The 19813-nt window shown below is 35.1% G+C and overlaps 1 protein-coding gene across 1 annotated transcript; it reads left to right on the forward strand.

The window, feature by feature from the left end:
- Nucleotides 1–15613: 15613 nt before the first annotated feature.
- On the forward strand, nt 15614–16925 carry LOC133305709 (uncharacterized). Its single transcript, XM_061505951.1, has one exon. It carries the CDS (start codon nt 15813–15815, stop codon nt 16668–16670), a length of 858 nt encoding a protein of 285 aa, XP_061361935.1. The 5' UTR covers nt 15614–15812; the 3' UTR covers nt 16671–16925.
- Nucleotides 16926–19813: the final 2888 nt, after the last annotated feature.

Consider the following 19813-nt stretch of genomic DNA (forward strand, 5'->3'; position numbering starts at 1 on the left):
GGTAAGGAAAAGCATGTGAGGACTAAGTTTAAAGTTTCTGAGAACCCTCATCCTTATCCACATGCATATGAGTATAACCATGGCGTGACACAAATTCTGAGCAAGGGTATAATGTCATCACTGAGCCTGAGTTACCAGCCACCATGATCACAAGGGGTACGTCAGGCTCATGACGTTAAACAAGCGCTACTTGGGAGGCAACCGAATGAGTTTTTATTATTATTATTTTTTTTATTTCCTTCCCCTTATCTGTCTTTAATTTTTATTTTGATGTTTTATTTTGTTGTCTTTGTTTGACCATCTAGGTTTATGTTAGGGTCATTTGAACCTCTTTGGTATTTTGAGTTATAATTCTCCAGTACATTGGTCATGTTATTTTCTGCCTGATATTTCACATGTGTGATGTTTATACTTGTGCAACAGTATTTTCTCCGACTACTTTAGTTATTACTGAGGACAACAATATTCTAAATCTGGGAATTGGGGCCGCATACAGGGCAATCGAGGTATCACACACATAAAAAGGTTCAGCAATTCATAGCTACTTCAGGGGAGTTATTTTAACCTTTCTAGTTATTTTCATTTTTATTTTTTTCATTTTGGTAGAAATTTTGTGTTTTTAGTTTAATTTCCTGCTATGAGAAAGCAAAATTCTGATTTAGATGTGCTACTCAGTCAATTCCTTAGTTGGATATGAGGAAGCATTGCATGATATGCAGGATTGTCATAACATTGCATAGAGCATGAATAGAGATTATGATTGCTCGTTTGTTTGATTTCTATGATAATGATGCTTAGAATGAAATTAAGAGGAGTCTAGTTTGATACCACAACTTGTGAGGTTTGTGCCTATACAGTTGAATTTTTTTAGAGTGTGCTCACTGCAGTAGTACTCTAGAACTTGATCTAATTCTCTCTAATGCATGTGTTGATTGAAGTGATAGAGGCATTTTATTCTATTAAGCTTATGGCCAAATAGCTACCTGAGAAATCATCTATTATTAGCCATGTTGAGCATGAGACCATTTTTTTTAATTACCTTATTAAACTGTTTAGACCACTTCCATCAAAACTTACCTTAATTAAGATTGAAATGTCAATAATCAAAAAGTTAGAAGTGATTGAGGTAAGCTCCACTAGAAGTTAAGCAGTTGAAAAGGAAAAGAGAAGAATAGTTCTAATGTGAAATTAAAGAGGAAGAAGAGTAAATTGCAAATATTGAAAAGCAATGATGAAGGTAAAGGTGAGAAAAAGGGAAGAAATCATGAATTCAAATAAAAAGTGGAGCTGAAACTTGAATTGAAAGATGATTGGGTCTTAATGAAAATGGTGTTTCAATCTCAATACTTATTCAGCCACTTTCCAAAAGATTATAACCTTAAGCCAAGCCAAGTCATGACCTTAAAAAGCCCTTTTGATCAATCATACATGTGTTGATGTTCCTCATCTTCAAGAACTTGAGAAAAAGATCAAGCTTATGGTAGTACAACAGCTGTGATGAATGAGTGATGATGAATGACCCTAAACACTGAGTGATGAATGAGTATCATGCATTATGAGGGGTAATCAAGTTAGACTCTGATGTTTGAATGTAGTTGATAAGCATCATCTTAAGATTGACTTGGAAATCATTCATGCTTAGTATAGTAATCTTTATGATTGTCTGTGCAATGTTGTGCTTGATTAATTAGACCTTGCTTCCCATGCTTAAATTTAATTTATTGCTGAGGACAGCAACATCTAAATCTGAGAATTGTTTGATGTGAGTCTAGCAGAAGATGTTTTCTAACTTAAAAGAAGCAAGGAATTAATCATAAATGTGTGAAAATAGTCATTAAATGCAAGAAATATTGATTATTTCATCTCAATCATGCTCTCACTCAAGTTATATGTTAAATAGCAGGAAACGCCGCAAAAAGGAGCAAAAACGGAGAAACCAAATTTCCCCTGGCGCACGACGCGCGGATGTTGGGGCACGGCGCGCCAAACTGGTGCACGGGGCGCAGTACCTGGCGCACGGGGCGCCAAAGCGACGATTTGCTTCTGTTTCAGCCGCGCACGACGCGCTGGAGGTGAAGCACGGCGCGCGGGACTGGCGCACGACACTCCAGAGTTGGCGCCTGGGGCGCCGTTGACAGATTCAGCTTCTGTTTCTCCCAAGTTTGGGCGCCAGGCTTGGCGCCCCGTGCGTGGGCGATATAATTTTTACTGCGAATTACCCAAAATAACAATTGGAGTGCAAGTGAAAATAGGTTTTCCCAAAACCTAATAAAAGGATCAGAAACAGAGGAAGAATGAACTTTTCTGAAAATCAAGAGGAGAAAAACAACAAAGAGAGTGGAGATTCCTTGGAGCTTCTCGGAGATTCAAGGATTCGATCGATCAAGACGGAAGATCTTCATCTTCCCTTTCTCTTCTAGGTTTTAAATGCTACTTTATTTTATTGTTATTTTTTCAGACATGAACATGTCTGGCTAGTTTTATCATTGTGGTAAGGGTCAGAACCCTTGATGTGAACCCCTTGTACCTTGGTTGAAATTTACGTTTATCTATTTTAATTGCATTTATCTTTTCTTGTTCTTCTTTCTATAATTCTATTGGAACTGATCAATCTAGTAGGATTGCGAGGGTTAGGGTTTTCAATAGGGATGTTGGAATTCTAATTCCTGACAAAGAATAAGATAACTGTTCATGTATGCCATAGGGATAGGCTACATGAACCGCGAACATTAAAGATTCATTGATTCTAAGGGTTAACTCGAAAAGGGATTTCTAAGGAATTAGGATTCTAATAGAGTTAACAAGGTTAAAGTCACTAAGGGATTAGGGCTTAACTACTCATATAAAAGATGATGAATTGTTCGATCAATTGAATAGGTAAATGTAAACGTAATCCAAGTTGCAAGGTGGGGATCGGAAATGTGTTTGTTTCTCTTTACCGCAATATTTTCTCCATCCTTAATCTTTTGTTCTTGCATTCTGAAAGCACTTTTGGAATCATTTACAATTTTCCTTTAATTGTTTTAGTTTATTTTATAAACCACAATTTCTCTCAACCTATTTTGATTAATCCAACAAGAGAGGAATAGTTATAACAACTTAGGTGCCTCAATCCTTGTGGAGACGATACTCTACTCACTCTTTATTACTTGGTACGATCGGTACACTTGCCGGTTTTACACAGCAGAGACCTAGAGAAAGAAAAGGAAGTTCATAATTATGCTTTACAGCTAGGGATATTGTCATATATTATTGTTGCTACCCCCTGTAGTGAGCATATATGCAAAAAATTTAAAGGTGACATAGTGTTTGATATCTCAATAGTAACAACCCTTGTCTCATTGTACACTAGATATGCATTATTTATGAATGCTATGATGCTATTCAACAATATTCACTATAAAGATGTTGTGGCATGGAATACATACTTGAATACCCTTGTCTCAATAGTTTACCAAATATGGTGCAAATCACACAAGTACCTACTCTAAAATTATCATATTATCAAAAGAAGGGGAAGAAATTAGTAAACTATCCTAATTCCATACTTGAATGTGGGAACTTTAACTTGAACATGCCAAATTATTTTGGGGGCAAAGCATTGCAGTTACTGCAAATACTTCAATAGCATAAAACATATAGCAAGCTGAATATTGTTTTAAACAAATGTTTAAAACATCCTTCTAAAATTTATAATAAAAATATATATTTACAAAAAAAACATATCTTAATTGTAGAGAGCCTCCAAATATCAAGCATTAATCCCCCCAAAGTTTTCATTAACTATCTTTTTACATACAAAAACTTAAAAAAATGTATCCTAATTAAATGGGAAAAATATTTTCAATACTAAGTATATATCTTCAACTTTAAGCACATTTTCATGTCTTTATCATAGCTGTCAATCCACCTCCAAGTGTTCCATGCAATAACTTCTATTTTGTTTGCATCTTTCTTGCAACATCCATCTACAAATGAAACTTAACAATTTTTTCATAAAGTTCAAAGAGAAAAAAAAAACAATTTTTTTTATAAACAAATACCTTTTGCTTTTGACAACCAGTCTTATGATGACCTTTTTCTCCCACAATACCTACAAGTCTTTTGTTGTTTTGTAGACAATTCCAAGCTAGATTTTATTTGTGAAGAACCATTTGGACGCCCTTTAGTTTTGATTGGATGAGTGGGATCACACACATCATGAATGAGGGTAATTGGTGAATGAATTGGTTGGCAAATTTTTTCATCTTCAGCTCTCTTTCTCTTTCTTTCCATTTGTAGTTGTCCTAGCCTGATAGCCTACAAGATTTTTTCATGGTTCATCTAGATAAAAGATTTTTCAGGAATGGTCATTATTTGTTTCTTCTTCATGATGTAAAGAATATGTTTGCATAATATCCCCATACTTTCAAACTTTGCATAAGAACAAAGAGCTGTGAAGTTTTCTGTAAAAATGATACTCAACAATTGCCCACCACTCTTTATCAACTTTGCGAGACCCAACCCGATACTTGATAATATTTTCACCCATTGAAATATTTTCATGAAAGAAATCATGCATGGCAGCCTCCACTCCTTTTTGAAGATTTCAACTAATTTTCTTGTGAAGCGCTTTCCAACTATTTCTTCAATTGGGTGATCATTCTCTAAACTTGCTTTTGTATTTCTAGTTTTGAAATCTTCATCTTCTTCTACATCCTTTCTATACTTTATCGCTTTCTCATATTGGGTAACAAAGTCATTTAACATTGTGTTAGAGTTTATGTATCCATCAAAAAATGCATTGATACTCTCACTTCGGCCACTTGTGATCATTCTAGAAAAAAAATATCTTTCAGATATGCCTTTGCCCAATAATGACGTGGAGCATACATGTTAGCCAGTCTGCTTTAAAATCATATTTTGTGATTAATGCTTCCTATTTGTGTTCAAACTCATCGACATTTCAAATTTTATATCATGCACGAAAGTCAACATAAAAGCTATCTTTAAATTGTGTGCGAAGTGCTTGGCTATGCTCCATAACATGTTTTTTATGTACCACGCACAAAAATGATGTCGAGCTCCTGGAAATATCTTGACAATTACTTTTTCTGTAGCTTTATCTTGATCAATGATAATGGCAATAGGAGACTTGTCAAATATACTTGTATGAACTGCTCAAACAACCATGTAATGTTGCCTCTGTTTCAACTTCTAATGAAGCCGCACCTAATAAAATTGACTGCCCATGGTGATTAACCCCCACAAAAGAAGCAAAAGGAAACTTGAACTTATTTGTTGTATAAGTCACATCAAAGACTAAGACTTCACCAAATTGAGCATATACAGCTCTCAACCTACCATCGGGCCAAAAGATGATTCTCAAAGTACCATCTTCTTCCATTTGCATATCAAAATAAAAGATCCATCAAGAATGGACTTCCTTTGAAAGTGTTTGATGATGCTCTGACATTCTCACCTTACATTGTTCTTTCGCTGGCTTGAAATAGTAATGCTTATTTGAACTAGAGTAATGTTAACTTCTTCGCCCATAACATTCACCACCTTTGAGATTTTTGAAGAAGTTAAACCCTTCTAATAGAGTTTGGAAACAATAGATTTAGTAAATTCTAAGCATCAAATTAATTATGAGAATAAAAAATTTTCACCTTCGATGGAGTGTTAATCAATGGATGATTATGTGTATCATTGAACTTATCCACTTTCCACACTCCATCCTTGAACCTTATTTGTAGCATGGCTAAACAATTGGTCCTTGTACCCCTTCACCTTTTGACATTGTTAATATCAATTCTTTTATCATTTAGGCACTTCAAGCCTTGCTTTGAGCACATATATTTTCACCTATATGGTTCTTATGTTCTTGTACTCTTGTTACAATACATCTTACGTATTCTGAACCCGTTTCCTTTTGCATAATCATTATAAAAATGATAAGCTTCTTCAGTTGTTCCAAATAGTCAATATAAAATAGGGGTCTCAATAAATTCACCATCATAATCTACAATAATTTCATATACATTATCTTCCTTGTGATCACCATCTTCTTGTTTCATGATTTCACTATCATCATCTACCATAATTTCATGTACATGATCTTCCCTGTGGCCACCATCTTCTTCTTTTATGATTTCACACCTATAATCTTCGCCAAATTCATCATTATCTTTCTCTAAATCAACAACATCGTCAAAACATACTAAACTTCCATTCATATCAATGTCTTTAATAGTTATTATAGAGTGATCCATCATAGAGATATGAAAAGTTTGAACAACAACCCCTGAAAAGTAACCAACACAACCACTAATCAAACAAGAGAAACACTTATTTTTGCCAATAATTGTCATTTATTTCTTAAAAAAGTAGCACATGTAAACAGTTGACATGAAAGGGAGAAACAAATAAATAGATTTTCAACCTGGAAATTTCATCACATAGAGACATTAGTATTTTTTTCCTGATTTTGCATGAAATCCAACAATCTGTGGGGGGGGGGGGGAAGAAGGATTTTCATGTGGGTTTACCTTGACTATAGTCATTGTGAAGCAAATGGCATTGTCGATCACAACCTTGTTTAGCTGTGAAAGCTCAAAGTCAGTGAAGTAATAATTTTTCTCGAATTTCAAAGCTGAATAAAAACAAATTTTTAAAAAACAAAGATTTTCGGAAGAAAAACATTCCGGATACATGCAAAAGGGAAATAGAATGTTAGACACTATAAGGAAGGAAAGTCATAAAATTGTTAAAATACTGATATCAGTACAAAATAATTTGAAAAGTATATTTTTTCTCTCCCTTCAAAAATCTTGTGATTTTTCAATACTAAGGATACCTGTTAAAAAAACACCATCTCGTGTCCCTTGCTAATGATCGGTGGAAGGTTACTGGCGTGACTTGACGGCGGTGTGCAATTTAGCAACAAAACTCCAACACAGTGGCTGGTTTGCAACTAAAGAGGGGGGAAATTAGAGGCAAAAGACAATCAGAAACCAAAGGGGGGGGAAAGAGAAAGAAAAAATGTTGTCCTTTTTTCCTTACTGCTAAGTTTCTTTTCTGCCTTAAAAGCAGATATATTAATCCCCAAAGGGGGTTTATTGTGCTGCCTAACCAATAATACTATAGTGTTGATTGTCCTATAAGCCTACTTTCGTGTTACTATTTGAGGGGTCGTGTTTCAACAGTGGTGTGAGAGGTCGATCATAAAGGGTTCTGAAGGAGACGAGATGGAGACCAGCGACAATATTTCCCATGATGGAGACATTTTCAAGTTAACAGTGAATAATTTCACTTACTATAGATCGATTATGGACGATCTTCTCTTATGTAAAGATCACTATGAACCCATTCTTAATGCCATGAGACTTGAAGGAAAGAATGAAAGAGAATGGGAGATCCTGAATAGGAAGGTCGTGACCATGATCAGGAAATATATTGACAAAATTATCTCTAAGCACGTTTATGAGTTTACCAATGCCCACGAGTTATGGATGAAATTGGAATCCTTGATCCAGAAGAAGACTCCTAGTATCAAAGCACATTGGTTCACCAACTTGTGAAGTTTGAATAGAAAGGCGACATGAGTATGATTGAGCATTTAAACATGTTCAAAGGTGTTGTGAATCAATTATCAAAATTGAGATAAAAGTTGATGATGAGTTTCAAGCTTTGTTACTCCTCAATTTGCTGCCAGAAAGCTGAGATATTTTAGAAGTGAATTTGAGCAACTCAGCTCTAGAAGAAAAACTGACTATGGATTCTATGACTTACAGCCTCCTGAATTAGGAGTCCATGAGAAGAGAACGAGGTGTATCCAGCACGTCTGATGTAAATATTGCAGAGAAAATGAAGGAATGACCGGTGAAGAAGAAGTAAAAGTCGCGGTCATGATGGTCGTGACAAGTCCAGAGGTCGGTCGAGGCCTAAGTATAAGCTGACCTGCTTCTACTGTGGAAAGCCCAGCCATAAAAAGCCAAACTATCGGACTCTGAAGAGACTTGCAAAGAAACAATGTCAAACCCGACCAGATTGTGCCCATGAAGAAAGAGGGTAAGAGCACCATTTCGGTGGGTGCAAATTCTGACACTAGAGTCTCCCTCCTAGGTAAGGATAATTTTTTGAATGTTGCATATGATGGTTGTGCCTGGAATGTGGATTCAAGTACCTCCTTCCACATCACCCCATAAAAGAACTTATTGTCTTCTTACAGAAGCGATGACTTTGGAGTTGTGAAGATGGGTAATCAAGTCACGAGTAAGATTATTGGTGTTGGTGAAGTTACCCTTACCACTGAGGTTAGTTGTAAACTTATACTAAAAGAAGTAAGGCATGTGCTAGTGCAATTGAACCTAATCTCAACCCAAAAAGCTTGACGGTGCCAGATTAGTAAATTACTTTGGCAGTGGAAGATGAAAAATAGACAAAGGTAACTTGGTGGTTGCTCGAGGAAAGAAAGAAGGCTCATTGTATGTGATGCAAGGAAAGATTAATGGTGGAGAAGTCACTGATATCCGAGCGGATAAAGCTAGTGTGGAACTGTGGCACAATAGACTAGGACACATGAGTAAAAAGGGCCTTCAGATTCTGAACAAGAAAGGTTTGTTGCCCGGGCGGCAAGAACAGATGACTGGGCGAATACTGGAAATCTATTCATATTGCAATGCTAGAAAGCAACATATAGTGTCCTTTGTCCGACCGGACTAACCTAGACGAGACAAGTATAATCTAGACCTTGTCTACACCAACGTCTGCTTCATGGGGGAGAGTTCAATCAGTGGGGCTCAATATTTTGTTTCTTTTATTAATGATCATATCCACGAATTATGGGTATACTTGTTGAAATCCAAAGACTAGGTTCTCCAAGCCTTTAAGGAATTTCATGTTATGGTAGAAATGGAGATTGACAAGAAGCTAAAAGTAGTCTGATCGGATAACGAGGGAGAAGCAACCTATGATCACTTGAGAGTGTTTGGTTGTCGGGCGTTTGTACATATCCCTAAGGATGAAAGGGCGAAGCTTGATGCTAAAACAAAAGAATGTATATACCTTGATTCACCGAGATGTGAGTTTGGCTACAGACTTTAGGATTCTGCCAACCGAAAGATTATGAGAAGCCGAGATGCGATCTTTCATGAAGATGAGACCACCAAAGACATCTTGAAGCCCAAAGTTCATGTGACCAGCAAAGGCAAAGAATCAATCCCTCATGTCAGGGCAAAAATAAGGGAAGAAAATGTTGAGAAAATAGGCAAGAAGTGTCGACCGACAATGAAGGAAATGAAGTACATGGTGATGCTGATCACCCAGAAGAAAATGAAATATAGGACTATCAAACTGACCAATTGGTAACAAGGCACTCAACTAGAGTAAGGCAACCATTCACTAGGTATCCACCTTGATGAATATTATGATTGCAGAGAAGGAGAACCACAGAGCTACCGAGAATCCATGACAAGTATCGACTGAAATGAATGGGAAAAGGCTATACAAGACGAGGTGAAGTCTATGTATGAAAAACAAACTTATGAGTTTACCGATCGGCCTAAAGGAAGACAAGTTCTGAACAACAAATGGATATTCAAAATCAAGCATAAGGCGACAGTTCAGAAGCCAAGAAACAAAGCCAAGATTATAGTGAAAGGTTGGAATTAGAAGAAAGGAGTAGACTTTGACAAAATATTTTCTCTTGATGTGAAGATGACTTTATTTCGATTAGTACTTGCTATGGTCGCATCAATGGGCTTGAAGGTTGAACAAATGGACATAAGGACTGCATTCCTTCGTGACGACCAAGAAGAGGAGATGTACATGGAGCAACATGAAGAGTTATAGGCTTCAGGAAAAGAATATTTAGTCTGCCGATTTAAGAAGAGCCTATATGACTTGAAGCAAGCACCTCAGAAATGGTATAAGAAGTTTGAATCCTTCATGACGGAGCATAAGTTCATAAAGACGGAGGCCGACCACTACAAATTTGAAAAGAGGTATAAGGCCAAAGATTTTCTAATCTTACTTTATATGTTGATGATATGTTGATTGTAAGGCAAGACAAGTCAACGATTGTAGCCCTGAAGAAGGCGTTGAACTTATCCTTCTAAATGAAGGACCTTGGCCCTACAAAGCAAATTCTTGGAATCAAGATTATCAAAGATCGATCGAGAAAACTATTGTGGTTGTCCCAAGAAAAATATTTTACGAAGATCTTGCAGAGATTCAGCATGGACCAAGCCAAGACTATGAGCACCCTTCTAGATGAAAATATAAAGCTAAGCCAGAAGTACTAGTGTCCAAAAACTAATGAGGAGAAAGAAGAGATGATGAAGATCCCATACCAATCTTTAATCGGAAGCTTGATGTATGCACTGGTTTGCACTAGACCCGACCTAGCATATGTTGTTGGAATTATGAGCTAGTACCTGTCTACCTGTCTAATCTCGGTCGGGAACACTGGGAAACTATCAAGTGAATTTTTAAATATCTTAGAGGAACAAACGACTTATGCCTCCTCTTTGGAGATGGTAAAGCCGAGCTTACAAATGTTGATTTAGGGGGAGATACCGACCTCTAAGAAGTCAAGTGCAAGATACTTGATAACTTTTGCATGAGGAGCTTTCTCCTGGCAATCAAAGCTGTAGAAATGTGTTTCACTTTCAACGACTGAGGCTGAGTACATAGCAGCGACCAAAGCTTGAAAGGAGATGATGTTGATGAAGAAGTTCCTCCTTTAACTTGACCATGAACAAGACAAATAGGAGCTGAAGTGTGATAATCAAAGTGCAATCCACTTAGCGAAGAATTCTTTCTATCACTCCCGTATGAAACATATTGATGTGAGGTATCACTGGATCAGGACGGTGATAGAAGACAAACAACTTGAACTTGCAAAGGTACGTATTGATCGGAATGGGTAGGTACATGATGACAAAGCCAATCGGTGCAAGGAAATGTGAAGACTGCTTTTATGGTGCCGAGGCTGCTGAGCCTGACCGAAACTGACCCTAGCATTAAAGTCAGAAGGAGGAGATTTATTGGAGTGTGTTCCTTCATTTAATGCTTGGAGGCTTGGCATGCATCGCATTTATAGGTGCATGGCTCAATGTTTGACAGTCACCTCAATAAATATTGCACATCTCATCATTGGTAAAGGTTCTAGAAGTTGTAGGGTTTCTCCTTACCTATTTAATCATAAGAAACTCTCTATAATAGTTGACGAGAGTCATTTCGAGAGCTTGTTAAGCACTGTGAGTGTGAGATTCCTCTGAAGAGAAGTTTGAGAGAGAGACACTTCTTTAAAGAAGAACTTGTAACCATTATTGTTGGTGAAGATTGAGTGTACCACTATTGTTTGTGAGGTTTAAGTGTACCTTTAGTGAGATTAGGGAAGTTTGAATCTCTTGTAATCTTTCTATTTCATAATGGAAGTTTTCTGAACTAGTGTCCCATGATTTTTTCTCATCTGCCTTAGAGGAGGTTTTTCATGTTAAAACCTATTGTGTCTTCTTCTCCATTTCTCATTTTTTTGCTTTTCCCTGTCTTTCTGAGTTTATGGTCTACTTGTTGTTTTCTAAAGGTGACTGACTCGTAAGACTATATATAGTGTCCCAATCAGCTCGCTAGTTGTGCCGACCGGTAAGCCTACTTCCGTGTGACTATTTGAGAGACCGTGTCCCAACATATAAAGGTATCTTGAATGAGAATATTCACCTAAGATTGGCCTTTGTTCACCACATCATTTATCTTGATAACTTAATTAAACCCGGAAACATTTTCATCTTCATATCATAATTGTCAAACTTTGTTCTAACATAATTGTCAAACTATGTTCTTGCATAAAGTTGGGCATTTTGAATACTGATTTGGTATAACTTGACTTGTATTACTCATACACAATTGTCAAACATCCTTCTATTCTTAAGTCACACCTAATTTCCGAAAGTTGGAAAGTAAACAGAATTTTATCTTTAGGTAATACGATTGATTTTGACTCTAACCATATAGGATCATAACGATAGTTCTTTGTTGCGAGATTATACATCCCAGCCTCTAATAATGAAGCTATAGCCCATGTCATCAAGTAGGGATCTGAGATCATAACAAGCCAACGGGTATATCATACTATATATCGGAAAATTATACAGATTAAAGTACTTAACACAAACACTAGTAGTCCATCACATTTATAACCTCTTCATCAATCATCAGCAGACGTAACGCGTAATTTTGCCGAATAATACTGGGGTGCATGAATAAGGAAGTACCCTATCATATTATCAATAAAATGCGGTGATAATAATAATAATAATAATAATAATAATAAAATATTTTTCATTTTAAACGACATAATTTGTATTTAAACGATTATATTTTGGTGGTTCTTTTATCCAAGGAAGTACGGACACTTGTAAAAACAGGAAGAGTCGGGTCCGACACGGCGACACGCTCCTACACGGTGTCGGACACGCGGTTGACTTTTTCCGACACGTTGACTATTCCGACACGCGAATTTGACCGTGTCCGACACGGTCAAATGGCATTTTCGTAATTTTTTTTAATTTTTTTTTAATTTTTTTTTAAAAAATTTATTTTTTCTAAAAAGTTAAAATATATTAATAAAGCTTCCACCTGATCATATCAATTTTATCTTTTTGTCTTTTTTCCCCTTAAGTAGATAAGAGATCATCTCAGCATCATTGTTGTCAATTCTCATCACGCTCTTGTTGTATCTCTCTCTAATATGATTTGATCTCTCTATCTGATATTATATCTCTCTCTCATCCCAGTTCTTATTTTTTTTATTAAAGTTTCCATCTTTATAACGTGTTGATGGGTATTATTAATTTAGTTTCATTTTTTATTAAATTATTAAATATTAAATGAAATATACACTATATAAATTAAAAATATTATTTAATATTAAAACGTGTCCCAACGTGTCGAAATCCATAATTTTTTAAGATTGACGTGTCGGAGTGTCGTGTCGTGTCGTGTCACGTGTCGCGTGTCGTATCGGTGCTACATAGCTTTTATCTTTTATCTCCTTTACAATATACTATCTTTCTCTCTCATTCATAAAATACGGTCGTTTCATTTAAAATGACACAAAATTGTGTCATTTAAAATGATAATATTTTTTCCTAATAATAATAATAATTTGATATTAATTTTTTTTCACTTTGTAAATTAGTGTGCATGATCATTTTTATTCACTACCGTAAACAATATTTCTAATTTCCACCTCATTCTCTTATTATTAAAATAAAAATAATAAATAATGAGTGTGTCAAAAAATTGCTGATCTCAGTATGTAACTTCTTTGCAATAGCAATGGATAGTAATATTCAATAGTTTTGTAATAGCTGTATTGTGTTAAACACTTTTATAATGACTTTATGAGCTAACGAGCCAAGCTCAAATAAACACATAATGGTTACAATTTTGTTAACCTTTTTTATTCGGTAAATTTTTTTTGTTAACCTTTAATGTTTAAGTTCGGTTTCTTTTAGTCGATCTATCTTAATTTAAACTTAGTTTGACAATATATATATCATTTACAAAAATAAAAATATTACTCTTAACCGACCATGCATTCTCAAATTTCTAAAATGATAAACTATCTCACTATCTTGGCATGGTGGCACTATATATGGAGTTCCAGTAAGTGTAGACATCCACAAAGATATAGGATCTTTATTCCAATTGCAAATAAGTGACAACACTATAAGTGACAACACTAGTTAGAGGTCGTTTGTATCGACTTTTGAAAAAAGTCTTTTTTATCACTTCTTTATTTTAAAAGTATTTTTTATAAAAGTTACAGTTATTTAGATTTTTTTAAAATATTTTTTTTTTTTTGAAAAAAATATTTGACTTTTGACTTCTGCTTTTCTTAAAAGCTAAAATTTTTAGCTTCCGAAAAAAGTAGATTTTTAGCTTTTTTTATGACTTCTGCTTTTCTTAAAAGTAGGCATCCAAACAGACTTTTTTCGAGAAGTGCTTTTTAAAAAAAAAAAAAAATAGCTTTTGAAGAAAAAAAAGGTCATCCAAACAGACTCTTAGTAAGCTTCTTCGTCCCGCATGGTACGTCATTAACCTTGTGAATAGAGTAGAGCTCACATATGTGACTATGTCATATACCCATGATTATATTTACCATTTTAACCTTCTCGTTTAATTTATGTGTAACTTCTTCGAATGGATAACTCTGCCCAACAACACTGAACCAACTTAACAAGAGTCAAACCGTAGGGTAAGCCATGTCATGTCAAGTAGAAGACAGTACAATTTTTTTTTTTATATATTTATAGGGAAAAACTACTCTCCATCCGCAGGAGAGTAGTTGATTTTTCTACAGAGACATTGGCCTTTTAAGTTTTTTATTTGTATTTGTTTATTTTATAATTACGTGGGTCCCATTATATGATTGTGAGAGTGATAGGAGATAATCTCCCTTATGCAACAGTAGATTAGTAAAGCCCATATTTATATCTAAAAATTGGTTTTTAGATACAAGTTAGAAACTGGTTTTTTGACCCTTATAACCCTTTACTAATAATTAATTACCAAATTGACCTTCATTATAAATTATTTCAAAAATTTAACCTCTTCAAAAAACAAAACACTAATCTGCCCATGTTTGACCGTTGACCATCAAGCCTACCCGGGTACACCCCTCCCTACCCGAGTATTTTTTGAAAATTTTTGTATACCCGGGTAGGGAGGGGTGTACCCGGGTATTGTTCTTGATTTTTTGAATTATTTACCCGGGTAAGAATGAGTGTACCCGGGTAAATCTTCTTCTTATTAACCCACAATAATTCAAACACGTATTGTGCCAATGCTTGCGGTTCCTCGAAAGCATTTTTAGATAAGTTAATTAGGTAGATGCTTAGTAAAAAAAAAAGTAAAGAAATGAACACTAACGCTGTTCATGGAAACCATAAAGAACGAGAAACAGAGAACGCGTGGCAAGTAATTAAGTAATGAATCACTAATCACTAAAATAAAGAATATTTACCCGGGTACACTCATCCCTACCCGGGTAAATAATTCAAGCAATCAAAAATAATACCCGGGTACACTCTTCCTTACCCGGGTATACAAAAAATTTCAAAAAATACCCAGGTAGGGAAGGGTGTACCCGGGTAGGCGTAGTAGTCAACGGTCAAACAGAGACAGATTGGTGTTATGTTTTTTAGGGGGGTTAAATTTTTGAAATAATTTATAATGAAGATCAATTTAGTAATTATTTATTAGTAAAGGGTTATAAGGGTCAAAAAGCCGTTAGAAACTAGGAAGTAACAACTTTTCGAACCAAGTGGTTTTACATTTAACAAAATACAAACCAACCAACGACCTGACCTATTTTATGTTATATTATTGAGAAAAGTGTCTCTTATTTTAAACGACGTAAAGTTATGTTATTTTAAGAGAGATAAATACAGAATAGTTTTTTTATTTAAATTTTAAATTTTAAATTAAAATAAATCATCCGCTTTCTCTCTCATGATTTTTATTTTCTGTGTCTATCTCTTCCCTAAAATAACATAACTTATATCATTTAAAATAACAAACACTAAATCCTATATTATTACTATATGCATTTTGCTTCGACTTTCCTTTCGTATTCTTTTGACCCCTCTCTCTCTCTCTCTCTCTTTCTAGAAGAAAAACGATAACTGGGAATGTTCATTCATTCATATAAATACAGCACAAAAACCACCGCCAGAGCACCACCACTCAACAATCTTTATAGTTTAAACCCTCCAAACTCTCTCTCTCTCTTCGTTCTAATTTAGGGTTCATCAATTGCGATGCCACAGGTTGATTTGGAAACGCTGGTTTCAGCCTGTGCGGGCGGTGCCGCCGACCGGAAAATCACCTGCGAGACCCTCGCGTACGGCGATGATCCCATGGACTCGCCGCCGGAGTCGTTCTGGCTCTCCGGGGACGCGGAGTTCGATTGGTGGGACCGGAACGCCGTCTACGAGAGAAGTGAATCTACCAAAGGAAACTCAATTTCCACGAACTTGAATCCTAGCTCCAATTCCAACTCTCAGCGATTCTCCAAGAACTTGAAATCCAAAGCCGCGATCATTGGCTTGCCAATGCCTCATAAAACTTCCTTCGCCGACGCAAAGAACCGCCGCAACCACAGGCCGGGAAACGCAAGGTTGTTTCCCAAGCGGAGCACGTCGGTCGGAGGAAAACCGGAAACAGCCGTGATAGAACCTTCGTCCCCGAAGGTTTCGTGCATGGGGAGAGTGAGATCTAAGCGTGACCGGAATCGCAGGTTGAGAACTCGTCAGAGGTCCATTTCCTGCTCCTCCGCCACAGCCGTTGCAGCCGTCCCCGCCGTCATCAGGCAAAAATCGTCGCGTAGCCAAAGAAAGAAAACCGGTTTGTTTGAAAGAGTTCGCGCTATTTTCCGGTCCGGCCGAAAAGGAAAACCGGTTCAGAAGCCCGATCTTCCGCCGCGGGATTCATCATCAAAGAAGAGAAGCTGCAGCAGGAAAGCGCGGGGTAGCAATACGGCGAGCCGAAAAGACGCGTCGTTCGAAGAATCGGTCCAAAGTGAACCGCTCGGTTTGGGTTCTATGAACCGGTTCGCCTCCGGGAGACGGTCCGAACCGTGGGGATTAGGTGACTCGGAAATCCAACTGTCCCGTTAGGCATTCGTTTTCATGCCGTGCAAATTCGGCGATGGCTATTAGTGGGGCCCAACTTTTTAAATAGTTGTTAAAGGATGACGTGGCACGTTGAATAACGGTCTGTAACTGTTCCTCACTACTCTACTTTACTACTATAGGTAGGTAAATGTAGTTTTCTTTTGAAGCGTGTTTGAATTTGCTGCCTCTTTTTTTTGTCCCCGTCTGTTTTTGCGTAACGACAGCGTTATGTGGATGTACATATGTGCCTTTTTGAAGTGAGCAGCTGCATATTTTCTATCACACTTTCAAGTTTCAATAATTAAAATGATACAACAAATTTTCCTACACACACAATATTTTATGGAGTTCACATTTTTTGAAAAAAAAATAAAAAATTATGGCACACAAAACAAATCTCTATAACATTATACAATCATTTTTCCTACAATATAACTCTTATAAAACCTTTAAAAGTGGGGATACTTAGCATTCATGTTTAATTTTTCTATCAATTTCCAACACTATTAAACTATGAAGCACCGACACTTCAAAAATCTTGATGTGTCATGTCCGACATTTTTCGACACGTGTCTGACATTCTGACACTTCCAGACACTCCAATATTCGTTGCAAAGACTCAAAAAATGTTCAAAGGTCACGTTACGTTGCATTTTGAGTTCCAACTATAAGATTCGTTAGATTATGATTATGATTTTATTGAGTTTAATATAAACATTTGGGATATATTATGTTTCTTTACAAAATTGATGGGTATTAAAAATTTAGCTCTCTCTTTTTGTTAAATTATTGAATACTAAATTAATATATACTACATAAATTAAAAATATTACATAATATTAAAACGTGTTCTAACGTGTCAAAATTTAATATTTTTTAGAATTAACGTGTTGGAGTGTCGTGTAGTGTCGTATTCTGTGTCCTATATCGGTGTCAGTGCAATATAGCTATTAGATATTAGTTGAGATGATAAAAATTAATTGAGATAATAATCTAATAGTATTAAAAAATAATAGACTAGGTAGGCATAAAAAAGATAAGTAGAATAATTTATCCTTTATGAGATAGATTATTCTATTTATTTTTTTATGACTACTCTACCTATTCATCTCGAATAAACATTGAATCAGAATCTTGAAAGGAGAGAGAAACGATGAAAGTTAATTGAGATTCTGATCTAACAGTGTTAAAGATAAATAAGTAAGGTAAACATAAAAAAGATAGATAGAATATCCTATCCTATCCTATAATTTATACCCAATGGATGTAACTCAGTTGACAACTGAATAAGTGAGGAGAAAATTTGTGTTCAATTTCCACCAAATATTATTTTTGAAGAGAACGATAAGTTTTAAATATGACTAAGTCCGACTCAGAATTAGTTTCATAGTGGCTAAAAATAATAATAATAATTTTATACTGATTGAGGACCTTAATTAACACACGAAGAAAATGAATGATTCAAAGTTCAAGCACACTTTAGATCATTTTGAAAGTCAAGTCTAGTTTCCAATGTATTGAATTATTAATGAAATGTCATTATTCTGAATGTGTTTTTTATTCTCTCTTTAATTGGAGTGAAACTTTGGTGCTACCCTGCACCATATAGCGATCCAAAAAAAAAAAAGGATTTAGATTGAAATAAAGATAAAAGTGAGAGTTTAAATAAGAAGAAAATTTTCCTTTTTAAAAAAAAATGATGTACCTATTTGGGTTCATTCGATGTACTGAAAAATTTTCCATTATTTGGAGGATGGAGGGAATAGGTTCAGAGTCTAGGGTTAAAAAAGCGTCGTCTTTTCATATATCATAAAATAAAAAATTTTCTTTTAAAATAAGACAATCTTCTTCTTTTTTCTTAGATTTATTGTTTTTAATTTTTTTATAAACTCAAAAATAAGTATTTACCTTCAATTTTTTTATATCAAGATTTTTGTTTTTCGCCCCTCAAATTTCATTGTTTGTATTCTTAAATTAATTTTTTAGTTTGTTATGTTAAAATGTACGCTTTTTTTCCTCAAATCTCAGTCACTCGACTCGCTCCAATCCTAAATATTAAAGTAAAATACACTATATTAAGATGACTTATTGTTTTAATCTATTCTCCCTTAAAAACAAATATATATTATTCTTAATTATCTTTTTAAAATTAAAATTATTTTAAATTAATTATAAACATATTTATATAATTTTAAATATTTTGTTCAAGTTTTTTTTTTTGAATTTTACGTAAGTTTAAAATATTTGTTATATATATTGGGAATATTTATTAATTATAAATAGGGTTTTATGTTTATCATATAACATCACTTTCCTACACACATATTAAAGAGGTGGAGTCCACATGTTTTTCTTTTTCTTTCATCATTCCACTTTCTCTCTTCATTTTTTTGTGTGTATTGAAAACAACACTTAAATCATATAACATAACACTAATAAAACCCTTATAAATATTGTAAAACCAACTGGAGGTAAAAAGAAAAGAAAAGCAGAAGACTAGGGGTGTCAATATGGGTTTTGACACGCGGGTCGACCCGCGACACGACACGAAAATTCGTGTTTGGGTTGACCCGTAAAAAAATTCGTGTCGTGTTCGAGTTGGAAAAAATGACACGCAAAAAATTCGTGTCGTGTTCGTGTTTATGAATTCGTGTTCGTGTCGACCCGTATTATTTTTAATTATTATTTTTTTATTTTTTATTATTATTTTATAATTTTTTCTTTATTTTCGATCTATTTTTTAAATTTTTTTTGTCAATTACCGTTTTGTCCCCTATTTTGCGTGTTATTCGTGTCGTGTCGTGTCAACCCGCAAAAAATTCGTGTCGTGTCAGTGTTGAAGATTTTGACACGAATGAAAATTCGTGTCGTGTTCGTGTTGATGTATTCGTGTCGTGTCGAATTCGTGTCGTGTCAAATTCGTGTCGTGTCAACCCATATTGACACCCCTACTACGTTTAGAGATAATCACTATTTGAAATATGTTCCACTTTTTTTTTTAAGGAAAAAAAGTTACCCGAAGATTTTACTTTTCTAAAATGAACAGAAATGTATAATCTATTTCGGTGTGGAAACATTTTATTATCTTTACTGCTACTAAAGAAAGCTGTTCATATGGTTCCTTAATCTCCCCGTTTCAAATATAT

This window comes from Gastrolobium bilobum, unplaced genomic scaffold, assembly GCF_033153095.1.
Source record: "Gastrolobium bilobum isolate Gb01-03AN ecotype WA unplaced genomic scaffold, APGP_CSIRO_Gbil_v1 utg1421, whole genome shotgun sequence".
Lineage (NCBI taxonomy): Eukaryota > Viridiplantae > Streptophyta > Magnoliopsida > Fabales > Fabaceae > Gastrolobium > Gastrolobium bilobum.